Source organism: Cervus canadensis, chromosome 14, assembly GCF_019320065.1.
Source record: "Cervus canadensis isolate Bull #8, Minnesota chromosome 14, ASM1932006v1, whole genome shotgun sequence".
NCBI classification, from domain to species: domain Eukaryota; kingdom Metazoa; phylum Chordata; class Mammalia; order Artiodactyla; family Cervidae; genus Cervus; species Cervus canadensis.
In genome coordinates this window covers 10,519,554-10,536,950 of record NC_057399.1, presented here as the reverse complement: position 1 = coordinate 10,536,950, position 17,397 = coordinate 10,519,554, and the positions used below count along the sequence as shown (strand labels likewise).

Below are 17,397 nucleotides of genomic sequence, written 5' to 3'. Positions count from 1 at the left end.
CTCTGCCGCATGATAGGAATTCTCTGTCCGCGGTAGTGACCCAGCAGGAGAAAGCGATAGAAACCGTGCTGTCCTGACTAAGCTCCGGGGGTCCCTCTGCCTCCGTGGAGCAAAATAAGGCCATACTCTTGCGAACTCGAAAACTTCCAACACTCTCCCTACACACATACTGCCTTCTAGGCGAACAGAAAACAGTTTGCTTTACGGCTACTTCTTTGAGGAGAGCATCTCATTCCCGCCTATGAGTGGGAATGACTTTAATTTTCCTCAGCAGCCTGCCTTTTTTTAACAACCATTTTCGTCTTGAAAACAATTTAAAAGACAAGATGATCATGGGTTGGCGAAGCGCCCCACTTCATCCTCTTGACCAGGTGGAAATGAAGTGACAGGAAGTCCAGCACTTCCCAGATGGGGAAACTGAGGCCTAAGAAGGACAACAAATAGTTCAAAGCTGCTGGGCCCAGTGACAGCTCCCACGCAGTATCACTGCTGCAACCAGCGGCCTGGCTGAGTGTGAGGCAGACTGACTGCCTTTGTGGCGCTCTGAGGCCATACCTGCAACCCACTGACCCTGACTGACTGTCCCAGAGTAATCCAGAAGTCCCTGTGTTCTAGCTGCCCCGAGCCCCTTAGATCTGATTGGCAAGCATCTGGGCCCAGGGCTTCCACTGTCCCCCTGTAAGGAGACTGGCGAGGGCCCAGACTTCAAGCCCAAGTGAGGACGGAGAACTCAGGAAAAGACAGAGGCTGCAGGCCCAGAAGGTAAGGAGCCCAAATACCTGAGTTTCCCTTCCAGTGTAGAACCTCTTCTGCACAACTTTAAGCAAGCCCCTTTGACAATCTGGGCCTGGTTTCCTTCCAGCTTGAATTTCCAAGATTTCCTTAAGAGCAGGGTACCTCTGCATCTGCCTTCAGGGGCATCTGGGTCAAGAAATATGGGTCAAGAGATAATGCCATAACTCGTAGAATCCCCTCCTTTATATTTACGAAACTCTCCGAGGGCACTTCAAAACTCGGTAGTTAGGGGAAGAGCTCTAGCATCTTCTACAGATCACCAGCACTCCTCCTCTCCCCCCAAAATTTAACATAAAATAGCCTGTGAGGGGGCAGGTTTTTCCAAAAGGTGCTGAGGATACACTCAGGGCTGTAGGCAGTCTGAAGAGGATGAAAATCACCCAGCATCTGTCCACAACATCAACCCACCCCAGCTGGACTAGAAGAATGATTTCCAAGGGACCAGAACCAACTCTGGAGCTCTCAACAGGCCTCGATGGGTCTGTTAACCCTACAGACTTTCAGGAGCGCTGCCCCAGAGAAGAGGTGAAGACTGGGTGAGAAAACTGAGGAAGTGGCCTGGCACTGAGCGGATCTTTCTGCATAGTTTTGATCCAAACGGGTTAACTGTCCCAGTGCACTCAAATCCTTTAATTCAAATTTTACATCTTCAAAGTGCAGAATTTTGAAATGTGTTGTTAGAATAAAACATTTATGGAACAGCATTTTTAGCACTCTTTGTTCATGAAATCCTAGAATCATAATCTTAATACTTCTAATCTCAGGATGCTAACGCTTGGTCTGATGCATAGGCAGAGCTCAGTAGCTGAAAAGTTTGAGAAAAAGGAATCGGGTTTCTAGAAGAGTGTGTCCACAGTCACAAAACAAAGAGGATCAAAACATCCTGAGACATGAGGCTTCTAACGATAGTAACTGGAGCTTAAAAGTCTCCATCCATCTTAAAGTCATTAAAGCATATGGTCATAAATATTATAAGAATTGTTAGATTATTTGAGTTATAGAATAGTGGATCTAGTACTAATATTTTAGAATTAAATAAGAGAGATGTGGATTTATAGGACCCAAATCTTCCAATCAGACATTCCTAGACAGGAATTAAAATTAAGCAATATGTACCTTAGAGCTGTAAAAATGTCTAAAACGGAGAAGCTACAGCTGCCAACAGTGGCATCACATTTTCAGGCACAAAATCTTACTCCCGGCATCTTAAAAATATAAGGAATATGCTTTTACACTCTGAAAAGAAGTTTAAAGTCATAGGAATATAATCACAGTCAAAGAATTTAGACACTGGTCATAGAATCTCAGAATTAGAGAAACACATTATTTGATTTAGGGATTCATGCTAGGATAGTAGTCCAAATTTTAACATTTGGAAATCTGAATCTTGGAACCATAAAATTCAGTATTAAAAGGCTGCTATTTTGTAATCTGGTTAAAATTTAACAATTTTAAACCTTTTCCCCTTTTGGAAAAAAAATAGGATGAAACCTGGATTTTCGCAGCGTGGTTACTTTGGAAGAAGGAAGCTGGGAGTGTTTTGAGCGAGTGAAAAGCCTCCCCAGTCGTTCGAGTGTGCATCCGCGGAGGAAGGTCCTCATGCAAATTGTTCGATTGGCTTCCACACCCGGGTCGGCGGAGCGAAGACTTGGACTCTTTGCCCCCTGCTTCCGAAGGCAGTTGCCCAGTGCTTGGTGGGGCTGGGCCAGCCCGGAGCTCGTCGCCACGAAGAATGCGACTAAAACCCTTGAAGGCTGGCCGCCCGCGCTCTCGCGGCTCGCTCCCCCCAACCCTGCACCCGCAGCCGGAAAGCTGCATCTCGGCCGGAGCCTCTGGGGTCGGCACCAAGTCTCGAAATCCTAAGGATAGAAGCCTTCCTCCCTTCTCTTTCCAAGATCTGCACGTGCTTTTCCGCCTTCAATTCTCAGAAAAGAAAACTGTGGGCTTGCGACTGGGAAGGGACTGGCCCAAGGTCTACCTGCAAATGATCATAAAAAGAATCCAGACCTGCGGGGCCACCGATGCAGGAAGTCTTGGGTGAGGCCGAGCTCGGTCTTGGGAGGTGGCAGGAAACGAACTCAGAAACCAGACACCCTCGAAGCAAAAGGGTCCCCGGTGCCCGCCCCTTTCCAAGGAGACTCGCGGGCCTACGGCCAAAGCACCCCCTCCCCCGGCCCCCGCTTCTCTCAGCCCTCCGCCCCGCTTCGGGATGGAGCAGCTCGTCTTCTTGGAGCCTGCTTGGCCTGAGCGAACTGGAGGAGAAGATCACCACGAGAGGGCAGAAGCCCAGCCTTCATCCTCTTTAAGCTGTGCTTCACTCCCCATCATATAGAGAGGGGTCCCGAGCCACCCAAAGATAAATGATTGGAGGTGGGGGTAGTGCGGTGTTTCCCTAAATATCAGCAATGGAAGGACACGAGGTACGAAACCTCGGTACAGTCGGGGAGCCTGGCACCCAAAGAGGGGAAGTGGCTGCCTCTGGCACATGGCGAGGAAACGCACTAACAGACGCAGGCAGGTGTGAGGTTTGCGGAATCCGCGCGAAGTCGCGGTGTAACTGTAGCAAGTTACATCCTCTATAAGACCTAGGAATTATGTCTGAAAGACGAGGGACTGGATGGAGAATGGCCAGGGCAGCCTGGACTTAGGGTTTGAGAATCATCCCAGAGACCTTGCGAGCCAATAACCTGGGGTGTCTTCTCCCTTCCCGCCCCCCACCCCACTCACAAGAACCAAGCGCCCCCTCAGTCAATTCTCACCCTCTTCAGCCAAAAAAGTGAAGCGAGCCCTTCCTTTCATCTGCGGGTCCCAGCCTTCTGTACAGGCTGATAAAGTCCGGAAGCGCTGAGTTTGAGCGCCGACAGCTCCTGCCTCTCTCGGCCTCATTCTCCCCGTCGGTGCGCAGAGAGGACAGGCCGGGGGGATCTCCAAGCGCCCTCCGCGCTCCGATCGTGTGGTTCCCACCGCGCCGCCACAGCTGCTCCTACCTGGGGAGGTGCGCCGGGGCCCAGGGGGCGGGTAGTCAGGGGGGTGGGGGGCGGGCGGGGAACCGGCACCGCCCCGAGCTTCCCGGCGCCTTTAAGGAGGAGAAACCCGCGGAGGGAGGAGCCGGTCCGGGTGTGTGCAGGGGAGCGCCTCGCCAGAAGTATTGGCTGCTGGAGGCCAACCCTACGGAGAGGAACAGTGGCTGGCCACCGCGCCAGGCCCGCGCCGCGACCTCGCCACCGTCGCCTCGCCTCCTTGCCCTCCGCGCTTTCAGCGGCCGCGGCCTCAGGGACGCGGCGTAGGCCGCCCCCAACACGGTGCCCCAACGCCTGCACTAACTGCTACCGTTTCAGGCTTTGGGGCCCGCAACCTCCTCTGCACTGGCGACCTCGACGGTTATCCTCAGAATCAGCGGGAAGCCCAGAACTGATGCCTGCGCCTCAGCCCCAGGACCAATTCCAGACCCGTTGACCGCCTGGCACCAGCGCGCAAAGGACCCTTCAGCCCTAGACAGAAGTCTAGTTCCAGTACCAGCGTCGCTGCCGGCGCCTGGCTTCGAGGCCCAGAACACGAGCAGCGCCGTCGGTGGGCGGGACACTTGAGCCTCGGTCCGCAGACCGCCAGTCCGGAAACCGCGGGCGCCAAGCCTGCCGCGAGCCCCCTCCAGGGAAGCTGTGCTCCCGGTGCCAGCTGCGAGGACCCTCTCAGCTCTCTGCAGAGGGGCCCAGCGTCGGCCCCCGGGACCCGGTGTCCCGGGCCCCGCAGCTCCCAAAGCCGCCGCCCGATTCTCGAAGGCAGCGGGGACGCCTCGGGGACGCGGGACGGCTGCGCCATGACGGCCGAGAGCGGGCCGCCGCCGCCGCCGCCGCAGCCGGAGGCGCTGGCGGCCGTGAAGGAGGAGCGCGGTGAGGCGGGGGCCGGCGGGGTACCTGCGGAGGCCGCGGGTCGCGGCGCCGGTGGGCGGCGGCGGAAGCGCCCCCTGCAGCGGGGCAAGCCGCCCTACAGCTACATCGCGCTCATTGCCATGGCCATAGCGCACGCGCCGGAGCGCCGCCTCACTCTGGGCGGCATCTACAAGTTCATCACCGAGCGTTTCCCCTTCTACCGCGACAACCCCAAAAAGTGGCAGAACAGCATCCGCCACAACCTCACGCTCAACGACTGCTTCCTCAAGATCCCGCGCGAGGCCGGCCGCCCGGGCAAGGGCAACTACTGGGCGCTCGACCCCAACGCCGAGGACATGTTCGAGAGCGGCAGCTTCCTGCGCCGCCGCAAGCGCTTCAAGCGCTCTGACCTGTCCACGTACCCGGCTTACATGCACGACGCGGCCGCCGCCGCCGCAGCCGCGGCCGCCGCCGCCGCCGCCGCCATCTTCCCGGGCGGCGTGCCCGCTGCGCGCCCTCCTTACCCCGGCGCGGTCTACGCCGGCTACGCCGCACCGTCGCTGGCCGCGCCGCCCCCGGTCTACTACCCGGCCGCCTCGCCAGGCCCGTGCCGCGTCTTCGGCCTGGTGCCTGAGCGGCCGCTCAGCCCGGAACTGGGCCCCGCACCCTCGGGGCCCGCCGGTTCCTGCTCCTTTGCCCCGGCCGGCGGCTCTGCGGCTAGCACCGCTTACCAGCCGGCCGGCTGCGCCGGTGCCCGACCCGCCAACACTTCCGCCTATGCGGCCGCCTACGCTGGCCCCGACGGCACGTACTCGCAAGGGGCCGGCGGGGCCCTCTTCGCAGCGGCTGGCCGGTTGGCCGGGCCCGCTTCGCCCCCCGCGGGTGGCAGCGGCGGCGGCGTCGAGACTGCGGTGGACTTCTATGGGCGCACATCGCCCGGCCAGTTCGGAGCGCTGGGGCCCTGCTACAATCCTGGTGGGCAGCTCGGAGCGGGCAGTGGAGGCGCCTACCACGCTCGCCACGCGGCTGCCTATCCGGGCGCGGTGGATCGGTTCGTGTCCGCCATGTGAGCGGAGCAAACAGACGAAAAGTCATAGATACCTCGACTGTCCTTACGAACTAAGTATCCACGAAACCTGAGGACAGGACTGGACAGACGGCCGGATTGAGAGCCACGTGGCAGGGACCGAGCCGGCGTGACAGGCGCAGACTCGGGGCACCGCGTACCCCGGGCGCCTGCCGGGCGGCTTTGAAAACGGGAGGTGGGGAGAAGCGTCCGAGGCCCACGGACTGGGACAACAGACCCTCATAGAGGCGCAACTCCAAAGGTCTTGCCTTTGACATTCTACCGGGGAGGGCCCTCGGCTCTAAAAGGGGCAGAAGGTAGCGTCTACTCCAGAGTCTAGAGGGATGGTGGAAAATCACATGATTTCACTCTTCCCGGTACTTTTAGAAACTCTATTTACACAGTTCGACCTCTTGTGCCTTTGACTACCTTATTACAATAAAAGACTCCTATAGCGTCTTCCTACAAAAGGTGAGGAAGACTAATTTGCAAAAGAAGTAACTTTTTTTTTTTTAATGGGAAAGATCTCTGTTTAGCTTGACCGAGGCCTGCTTTTTCCAGCCTCTAAGAACTGCAAACCCGGCTCTGAATCTGGATTGTGCTGGGTTGCCACGGTGTGACCCAGTTCCATCACTCACACCCCCAGTGTTCCCATGTGATACACAGGAGGGCTGCAGAATTCAACCGGCCCCATATGATCTTTAAGGGCCCATCAGGGTTGCTGCCGCCCTGCACATTTGGCAGCATGAGTGGGCCACCCAAGGCCCAACCTTACTCCAGGGAATGGGAACAGAGCTCATGGCAAGCAACTCTGGATTAGCTCCAGGCCCCGATTATGTCATAATTTCTTGAATCTTTTCAGCATGATGTGCTGATCATTCGGCAGCTATTACTGCTGGGTCATAAATGTGGTTTTCCAATGAGGCAGGTAGAAATACATTTGTCCATTGCCCACTCTTTCTTTTCATTAAGCCCTGGGCCCAATGGGTGAGTTAAAATTCAAAGAGATGACAAAACTCTCTTGAGTCTCTTGGTGACGGCTTTCATTTTGTGGGCTGGCCCTTCCATCCCCGGCACCCTTTGCCGTACCTCCGTAGCTTCCTCATGCAAAAAAGAAAGAGAAAAACTAACAGGGGCAGTCAGTTAGGCTTTAGAAAGAAACCGGTATTTAACTTTGTTTTGTTTCCATTTATTTCTTTTAAGCTACAAGATGACCAAGATCAGAAAAATAATAAATCCAAGCATTTCCCCACCTTTCTCATGAGAAATCTTGTAATTTTCAATTCTGGAGCAAAACTTTCTAGCATTAAATATTTCAGAGGCTCATTGTGCAGTTTCAGATAAACTTGAGTGTTCATATGAACTGTTTCTAATAAAAATCTTTGAGTGAGTTCTGGCAAGAGAAAGGCAGCCTCTTTCTGCGTAATTAATTTACTAGGGAAGAGTTGGGGAGTGTGGGAAAGAAGACTGAAAACCATTGGTAATTTTTATTTTTAATTTCGCGGATTGCTCTATCCTGTTCACAAAGACATGTGAACGTAATTCAGTCCAGAAGTCTATCTGTCTAATAAGTGCTGCCCAACAGAAATATCATGCAAGCTGCCCGTGTAACTAAGATTTTTCTGGTAGCTCCATTTATTTTAAAAACAAGTGAAATAGATTGATAATATACTGTATTTAACACAATTTGTCCAAACTATCATTTCAAGGCATGATCAGTGTAAAAATTGTTGAGGTAGTTTATGTTTTTCCTACTAAGTCTTCAAAATCTGGAGTGTATTTTACACTTATAGCTCATCTAAGTTTGGACCAACCACAAGCCAGGTGCTCAATAGCAGTGTGTGGCTGATGGCTACGGTGTTAGCGTGAGTCTAGACACTGGTCCTTCCTGACCCTGATGGTAGTGAACGACCACCTGGAGGCAGGGAGCAGCTGCAGCGCTGACCCTACGACCAGTAGGTCCAGATTTCAGACCTAGCCCTGTGACCTTGGAAATGCCTGAGTGTGAGGCCTCCCTTATCTCCCTATGGATCCTTGCAGGTTGAAATTCAGAGGTTCCCGTGTGCAGCTAGACAGTCTGGCTCTCCCAGGCAGAAATCAGGATGCCTTGCCTAGCTGGCAGTAGTCAGAAATTGAAAGACTTCCACCCCAGGGTCTTGTCCTTGGCTGCCTAAAGCCCAGCTAGGGGATTAGGGCTGGAAAAGGGCAGTCTATGCGCCCGGTTAATGTGGCGGTTGACCCTTTCTCTGTGTTTTATTTAGCAAGTCCAATGCTTTGACAGCGTCATTAACCAGTCCCTTCTCTAGGGTCCTCATTTGTGAGTGGGAATGTGTGACCCCTCACTTAAAGTCCTCCTGAAGTTAAACGAATCAGGAGAGGTAGATACGCTATGTAAACTGTAAAGCGCTTGGCACACGAGGGAAGAAGGGCTTTAAAATTAAAAAGTGCCGCCTTACCCCGAAGCCTCCTGGAGCGTCGAGGTAAAACCCGGGCGAACGAGAAAGATGGAGAGGCAAAGTGCACGCGTCTTCACTCCCAACTCTCCCTGGAAACTGGGACGACAGGTGAGATGGGGCCAAAAGCCAGAGTATGTGACAGGGGAGGGGGCGCTGCGAGCTGGGAGCTGGGTGCGCAGAGCGAGCGCCCGGAAAGACAGCGGGACCTCGAGGTTTTGGAGAACGTCGGCGCTTTTCGGCCTCCTGCCTGCCGGCGGCAGCCAAAGCTCGCGGGCCAGCCGGGCGCTTCAATCACAGACGGGCCGAGCCGAGCCGAGCCGAGCCGACCCTCCACGCGGCCGAGCCGCTCGCGCGATTCTAGGACCTTGAGAGCAGCCACTGCTGCGTCTAGCGACAGCCCGACTCTCCAAACCCCCAAACCGCGAAACAGGACCTCCCCGTCTAGGGGCTCAGAGTCGGGAGGTGCGTTTCTCTTTTTTCTTCTTCCTATCTTGAAACCAAAACAATCGTGTGCCCCTCTCTGGGCCCTGCACCCCCAGCGTCGAGTGCAGGCGCCCCCGGGCTGTGGGTAATTAGATGCGTTCTTCTCTAATTTCCCAAGGCTCGTTAGAATTCGCCCCAGAGCTGTAACACTTATTTTCTTTCAAATTAACTTTGCTTGCAATTAAGTTTAAGAAACCAGCAACAAAAGGCGTCTTGGCCCGAGGTCGTTTACTACGAAAACGGATTAAGGAATCTTCCCGGGTTTAAGGGGGAAGATTCCTGCAGCGCCAGGGGAAGCGTTCCCACAGCAGAGGCCAAGCGGGCGTAGGAAGCTGCTGTCGGCGGCTGTGGATGGTGACGGCATCGCCTTCCTCAACTGGACGACCCGTGCGCCCGAAAGAGTAAGGGTAACCTCGCTGAAATGAACTCGTGAGCGTTTGGGCTGAATTCCACAGTCATGACATGAAGCTGCTGTACACAGTTGCAGTTTATCCAGAACACTCATAAACATAATCTCATTTACTAAGAACTTCGTGAGAATTTTTTCATTAAAATTACGTTTTTATTACAAAATTGGTACACTTTCATTGTAAAAAAAAAAAAAACACAACAAAAAAGAGTCAAAGTAACATTAATTCACCCAGAGAAAGCACAGAAAACACCTCGGTGAGTATCTTTTCTAGTTTTCGTTTTTGTCTTTCCTTTTGCTAGAGGCCTGAGTCCCAACTTTGTCACTGAAATGCTTCGAGATCTTGAGCGAGCTTGCACCAGCCTATGTTGCACAAAGCTGGCGGCAGGTCCCCTTTCACGCTCACATTCTTGAACTCCTCTTTTTTTGGTCATCTGAACCCAGGGTGCTGTTCTCCAAGAGCCAGTAGAAAGGCTGAGAGCAGGCTGCTGTCCCTGCACAGGAGACAAAGGCCTTGGAGCTCTAAGTGTGGCCCATAGACTACCAGCATGGGCATCCCCCGGGAAGCTCGACAGAAATGCAGACTCCCAAGCTCTACCCAGATCCACTGAAGCACAAACTGCATTTCAACAAGACCTGAAGCGATTCTCTGCCCTAGGTAAAGAGGCAAAGCTTTAGAGAAGTGTGGGGTGGGCAGCGTGGAAGGGGCGGTGAGGAGTAAAATGTTACATTGTTGATCAGAGACCCCAGAATAACTTCCAGAAGCAAGAACCCCAACCAGAGATGGCTGCGGAGAGAGACAGCTGGGGTGGAGCCCTTCACCTGCAGCCTTGGGTATGCTTTACAGTCTTGGAATCCTAACCTTTCGAACGCATCTCATCTCATGTTCCGTGTCTGATGGGTGTGACTGTGACAGTGACTTAAATGAGTGTATCTGAAACCATCTTGAAAGCTGGGGTGTCAGAGCCTGGCCAAGAACCCAGGCTCCTGACTCCCCGCTGAGCCACCTCGGAGACCTCGGCTCTGGGCTCTATCCTCCAAGTGGCAGTCACTTGCCTAAATGCGGATTAAGCTGGGCAGCTCTAACCCCAAGTCTGGGCTAGTTGGGGTTTAGGAGAAAAATAAAGCTCACTTCTCAGGACCCAAGAGCCAGCAGGAAGAGCTGAAGGATCCTCCAGTAAAGCAGTTTAAGGGTCCCTGGAACAGCCCAAGATTCTGAGTGCCCTAATGAGTCTTCCCCCACCCCCATCCCCACAGTCCCCCCATCCCCACCCCAGATACACACAGCTTTTTAGAGAATTTAGTTTCTGTGCTCATCCTGTTCCTGAGAAGTGCTGACTGCTGGGGCCGGCATGACAGGATAACTGGGGGGGCTGGCAGCGGGGGGCAGGGAAGGTCCCTGATGAAAAGTGGTTCAGACAAGGGGCATGTACCAGACTGGATTCTCTTCCCGGGATCACAGAACAGCTCAGTGGAAGAACCAGGACTCTGATCTCAGTGCTCACATGAGTTTTCAATAATGGGAGTAAATAGGAATACGATGTGTGTGTATAGAGCTTCTACAGAGCTAAAAGGACACATGACTTAACCCAGCTCTCAGAGCTCTAAGTGTCCAAGCCTGACTAAAACCTATGCCTCCCTCAAGGGAGACTACATTTGATTATCATCCTCATAAAAGGCAATGTGGAAATGGAAGTAACCAAATGGTGGTGAAGATGGGGGTTGAGGGATGGGGAAGGAGTGCAACTGGGTGGGGGGCCTCCATTGTATGGATGGGTAAAGTGAGCCTGGGATCAGTTAAATACACAGCTTAGAATTACCCAGAGGGAAGGCAGTGTGGCTAGCGCTTTTCAGCCCAAACTGAGTAGTGAACTAAAGAAAAAGGGCAGACAGGTAGGGCAGAAGGAGGATGGGAGGCCCTCCCTCTTCTCTCCAGGTAGGGGCCAAAGCTAGCGTAGCTCCTGGGATGGAAAGGACAACTGCTCCGGGCAGAGCTCCCCATGCCCCTCTGCCAGCCCCACAAGCCCTCTTCTGAGAGCTGAGGCTCGGATTTCCAGCTCAGCCCAGAAGGGTTAACCGGCTGCAGAGGCATGTAGTCAGAGAGGCCCTGGGGATCACCTGTCAGCCCCTCCCAGGGTGAGGAAGGGACTGGGAGCCAGAATCAGGGTGGATCTCTGCCCTGGTCAGAACACCGGCTTATCTCACTATCTGAGAACTTGGAGCGGCTGCCCAGCTATGATTTTTCATGCATGGAGGCAATCAGCAACCAGAGATGAAGTGTGAGAAGCACAGCCTCATACAGCCCAACTCTCCTCCGCTCTCAGCCTGTCGCCAGCCAAGCCCGCCCCTAGATTCTGTTACCTCCACCCCCCATTCTGCCCACACTGCCAGCCTCACTTCCAGAAGCTGAGCTCCAGTCCTGTGGGCACAGGCTCCCTTTTGTCTGTAGCAGAGAGCCCAGACTCCTCACCTGGCATTTGGGACCCTGCAGAATCCTTATGCCAACCCTCTTCCTGGCCTCATCTCCCACAGTTGCCCTTCCTACACCTCTAGGCTCCAGCCAACACCCCACTTGCTGTTCCTAAACACCCCTGTGTGTTCCAGTCACCCCAAATTTGCTTTGACCATTACCTCTCCAGGAACCAGCTAATCCCATCTTGCACCTCCAAGCACAAAACCCAGCAGGAGCCTCCATCATCCCTCTCCTGGATCACAGCATCAGCCTCACACACAGAGCTCCCCGATCCCTCCACTCCTCTCCTCACTCATTGCCCACAGCAGCCAGTGTGTGACTCAGCTCAAACGTGAATGGATCATGTTATTCTGCTGTGGAGGTCCAGACCTCAGGACAAGGGAATGAGATCAGAAGCCTGTGTGTTCATGAGCAGCCTTGTGAAGGGTTTCTTTTTTTTTTTTTAATTATTTATTTTTAGTTACGCAGGGTCTTTGTTACTGCGAGCAGGCTTCCTCTAGGTGCAGCAAGCAGGGGCTACTCTTCGCTGCAGTGGATGGGCTCTCCTTGCAGTGGCTTCTCTTGATGCGGACCACAGGTGTATGGGTTTCAGTAGTTGTGACACACAGGCTTAGCTGCTCTGAGGCATGTGGAGTCTTCCTGGACCAGGGATCGAACCCATGTCCCCCTGCACTGGCATCAGACGCTAATCCACTGTATCACCAGGGAAGTCCAAGGGTTTCTTACACTATGAGAAAATTATACTTAATATGAGCATTTTCAAAATCTCCCCCTCCCATGTAACACTTTCCTTTTATCCTAGATTTCATCCAAGCTTCATACAACGACTCAACATTGGGGTGTGCTCACGTTTTCTCTGTACTGGTGCTCAAAAGAAAGAACAGTGTCCCATCAAGGGGATTGGACAAAGGGGTCTTTACGGTAGAGCTGAGACGCAGCATGCTGGGGACAACCGAACAGTGGGCAACCCTGGACGGAAGTAAAACAACAAGCTCTTTCTGGCTTATTCAAGAAGAAGGTGTGCCAGGTACGGATAGCTGTCTACATTCATTCTGCCCCCTCTCTGCTCACAAGACCCTGATTTTGTTCAGGTTGCAATTGGTCATGTGTTGTAGGGCATGTCTTACCCACTGGAGTGCCCACTGGCTCAATTTGGACTTGTCTAAGGTAGACATGGTGATGATTCCATCACTCCTGCCACTGATTATTGTGAAACAGGCCCAGGATACTTTTCAGGCCAGTGAGATATACAGAAAAGTCTGCTCAGGACTTCTGGGAACTATTTCCTTGTTTTTAAAGCAACAGGGGGCAAGAAATAGCCATTTTCTTCCTCTTACTGTTGTTAGAGTGTGACTCCTGCAAGTGTGACAGAGATGTTGGGCTTGGGAGGGTCCCAGCCTAAGAGAACAAGCCAACCTGCTGAGGATGGCAGAGCCAAAAGGTGGGAATAACCTGGGTACCTAATGACATCACTGAGCTACTGAAAGAACCAACCCTGGAGCAATTCATTATACCTGTGTGTCACAGCAAACATCCTGCCATTTAAATCTCTCTGTTACTTGCAGCCAAATGCATCCTAACTAAAGAAGGTGACCATTTTGGAGGCAGGAAAAAAATTGATTCTTGGTTTTCCCATTGAGATTTCCTTTGCCATTCTTATATTTAAAAAAACAAAAACAAAAAACATACAGCTGAAAGGTAATCTAATCTTACCCCTTGATTTATAGAAGGAAAAAGCAAGGTTGGGCTTTCCCAATGGCTCATCAGGTAAAGAATTCAACTGCAATGCAAGGGAAGGGAAGATCCTCCAGAGAAGGAAATGACAACCCACTCAAGTATTCTTGCCTGGAAAATTCCACAGACGGAGGAGACTAGTGGACTATAGTCCATGGGGTCACAGAGTCAGACATGACTGAGCACATAAATAAAAAAGGTGACTTTCCACAGCTGTACAAGGAGCTAACATCTTAGATCCTTGTCCAGGGCTCAGCACGCCATTGCTTTTCCCCAGCTTCAAGTGGCTCAGCCATGGCGCAGCTGACTAACATAACTCACATTATCCAAGAGTGGCTTTGTTCATGCTGTTCTAAGAACTTCCACATGTGCTCTCCTTTAGATCTTCACAACTGCCCTGGGAAGTAGCAGGTTTCAGGTGCATTTCTTCAGATGAGAAAAGTAAGGTCCAAGAAAAGAGGGCAAGCTCAAGGTCACAGACCTTTGTCTGCAAGGGACTCAATCCAGGTGTAACAAAGTTCACAGCAAAATGAATCAAGCATGTGAGGATTTGTGCTCCTTGGATATGGGAACCGGGAGGCTTGCGTGTGGGTTTGACTGCAGCTTGGGGGAAATCCTTTCCCGTTGAGTAGGGTGGATCCTCCACACGCCCCTGACTTACCTCCACGGGGCGTGTGAGGCTTAAAGATAAAGTTTGCAAAGTGTGTGGATCTGCTTGCTCCAGATCCTACAAAGCAGGACGGTTAGTGCCAAAGCTGAGGGGGACGTGGCTTAAAACGAGCTCTACCACCATGGGCCTCTTTTCACCCTCCTGTCACCCCACCCTGACCCACCCAGCTTCAGCCAGCGATGGTCCCACCAAGGCAGAGGCTGCAGGAGCAGGCCTGCGGTTTACAGAACACCTGGGAGAGGCTGTGGGCAGCTGGGTGGTTTCCAAATTAATTGTAGGAGAAACCTAACAAAACAATCTGCAGGCTAAGCGTCCCGGGAGCTCTCCACGAGACTGACAGCCTGGAATCCGGCAAGTACAATGCAGCGACCACAGACGGGAGGGCCTTTCCTCCTTGAGGGGAGGAGGGCCAGCTTCCTTCCAACAGGGGCCGGTCTGGGCCTGCAGCCGGCCTGATAGGAGAGCAAAACCCCAGAACTGAAACAGGCTTTCCACCCAAACCCCAAACTATTAATGAACATAAATGACTTTTCTGAAACACCACTACAAGGCTGGTTGGCCGGTGAGTTACATGCCCTGGCAGACACCTCACTTCTCACTAAGTGGCTTTCAGGTCTCTCTCCCTTTTTTTTAATTGTATTTATTTATTTATTCTGGCTGTGCTGGGTCTTCCTTGCTGTTGAGGCTTTTGTCTAGTTGCAGCGAGCAGGGGCTCCTCTCGAGCTGCAGTGCGTGGGCCTCTCACCGCGGTGGCTTCTCTTGTTGCGGAGTGTGGGCTCTAGGGCGTGCGGGCTCAGGGGCTGTGGTTCCCAGGCCCTAGAGCACGGGCTCAATGGCTGTGGCGCATGGGCTTACTTGCTCCGTGGCATGTGGGATCATTCTGGAGGGATCGAACCTGTGTCCCCTGCATTGGCAAGCGGATTCTTTACCACTGAGCCACCAGGTAATAAGCCCTTTCAGGTCTCAGTTTGAAGATTTCCTCCTGAATCTATCCTCAGGAAACCTGGGCTGCCCCCCTCCCCCACTACACACAAATGCACGAAATGAATCTAGAGTCTGACACACTGTTAGTAAGGGTCACATCTGAACACTGTTTGGTACTTTCCTATTTTCTGAGCAGTTGCCCACCTTTGTCACAAATGCACTGGTTCGAATCCTGGCTCCGGTACCTGCACACGTCTCGGCCTCAACTTCCTCAACAATAAAATGGGCACGACGACGCCTTCCCGCTGTGATACCAGTCTCAACAGCTAACATTGCGGGGCGGCGGGGGGCGGGCACTATCTAGAGCTTTGTCTCCACAAACCCCCCTGAAAGGTAGTGATCATGAACTAGAACAGGGGGGGCAGTTTGAAGCCAGGCAGTTGAGCACCAGAACGTCTAAGTGATAACACTTTGCATCATGAGGCTCCTGGGTTAGAGGAGCACTAAGCTAGGAGTCAAAAGACTCAGGGCTGCTCTCTGATTGCACGGCCAGCCTTCAAGCTGGTGCCGAAGAGAGACAAGGAGGCCCAAGAAGTCAACCTGGAAGCTTAATTTGGATCTTAATCATCCAGGAGAAGACGGGATTTTTGATTCTGGAAATTTTGAACCATCTCTATGTGAGAAGGTTAAAATGAATGGAAAACCTGGAAATCTTGGGAACAGTGTTTGCACTGAATGCTTCAAGAATAAAATCATGGTTGTTTCTGAGAAACAGTTCTCTATACCTTAAAAAGAACAGTTTTGGTGACTGGCTTCAAGGGTTGCATCTGACAAGGAGACTTATGAACTTCATTACTTCCAGATTAGTCAAGATGGAGATGGACCTGAGTCTGAGGAGTAGTGAAGCCACCCCTTATAGGGCTTTGCTTGCCAATAAAACAAATGAAACATACAAGACAAAGAAAGATCCAGAAATTGACTTAGTTTATCAGTGAATGGAAAACATTTTACTCAATGTGTTTCTAAATAGTCCATGGGTAAAAGAGAAACTCTAGGAGTCGGGGGAGAAATTAAATATGGAAGTGAATGAAAATGAAAATACAGCATACCAAAAGTTGTGGGAAATAGCAAAAATAAAATGCTAAGAGAGAAATTTATAGCACTAAAGGCATACATTGTGAAAAAGAGAAAATCTCAAATCAATAACCTAAGCTTCCCCCTCAAGAAAATAGAAGAAAAGAATCCAATCAGTAATATTATAACTGTATGGTGACAGATGATAACCAGACTTATCAGGGTCATTTTTTTTGTAACATACAGAAATCTTGAATCACTTATATACCTAGAACTAACATACTGTTGTAGGTCTATTAGGCTGGAAGGAAAGAAGGAAGGAATCAGGGAAGGGTGGGAGGGAGCAATAAAGAGTCAAAATCATTGAAACTGAAGATGGAAAAACAACAGACGAAATCAAGGAAATAAAGAGCTAGTTCTTTAAAAAGATGAATAAAATGGACAAACCTCTAACAAAACTGATTAAGGAAAAAAGATACAATCACCAATATCAGGAATGAAATGGAAGCTATCACTACCACCCTACAGATATCAAAGTATAATAAGGGAATTCTACAAACAACTAAAAACACGTAAATTTGACAACTTAGATAAAATAGACCAGCGTCAAAAAACCAAAAATACCACAACTTACTCAATATGAAATAGATAATTTGAATAGCCTTATAAGTATAAAGGAAATTGAATTCATAATTTTTTAAAACTCCCCAAAAGAAATGTCCAGGCCCAGATGATTTCACTAGAAAATTCTACCAAAATTTTAAAGAAATAATACCAATGACACAATTTCTTCCAAAACATAAAAGAGGAAAATATACATCCAATTTATTTTCTATAAAGTTAGTATTAACCTGATGACAAAATCAGATTAAGGTCATATGGAACAACAACCATTAACCAGTATTTCTCATAAATATAGACAGAAAAGTCTTCAATAAAATATTAGTGAATAGAATTCAGTGATATACGAAAATAATTATATAGCATAACCAAACACAGTTGACTTCAGAGGATGTGAGGCTAGTTCAATAGACAAAAATTAATCACTACAGTCCACCATATTGATAGACTAAAGAAGAAAAAAATCACATAATCATATCAATCACTGCATAAAAAGCATTTGACAGAATTAATACCTATCAAGATAAAAACTCTCAAAAATACAGGGACAGAAGGGTTCTTCCTCAACTAGACAAGGAATATCTACCAAAAATCTATAGCTAACATACTTAAGACTGAATATTTTTTCCAAAGATCAAGCTCAAGGCAAGATGTCCATTCTCATCACTCTTATTCAACATAGTACTGGAAGTTCTAACCAGTACCAAAAAAAAAAAAAAGGCTAGAAATTAAGAGTTACATAGAATGGAAAAGAAGAAATAAAACTTTCTCTATTGGCAGATGACATGACTGTCTACAATGAAAATCCAAGGGACTCTACCGG

At 50.8% G+C, this 17,397-nt stretch overlaps 1 protein-coding gene and 1 pseudogene across 1 annotated transcript; both read left to right on the top strand.

The window, feature by feature from the left end:
* The first annotated feature begins 4,478 nt into the window (after nucleotides 1–4,478).
* FOXE1 (forkhead box E1) lies at nucleotides 4,479–7,130 on the top strand. Its single transcript, XM_043487325.1, has one exon. The coding sequence runs from the start codon at nucleotides 4,613–4,615 to the stop codon at nucleotides 5,732–5,734; it is 1,122 nt and encodes a 373-aa protein (XP_043343260.1). The 5' UTR covers nucleotides 4,479–4,612; the 3' UTR covers nucleotides 5,735–7,130.
* A 1,169-nt stretch (nucleotides 7,131–8,299) lies between these two features.
* On the top strand, nucleotides 8,300–15,780 carry LOC122452788 (annotated as a pseudogene).
* The last annotated feature ends 1,617 nt before the right edge of the window (nucleotides 15,781–17,397 follow it).

What these genes read in the sequence shown, in the direction of transcription:
- FOXE1 (XM_043487325.1), top strand. Translation starts at nt 4,613, where the DNA reads ATGACGGCCGAGAGCGGGCCGCCGCCGCCGCCGCCGCAGCCGGAGGCG.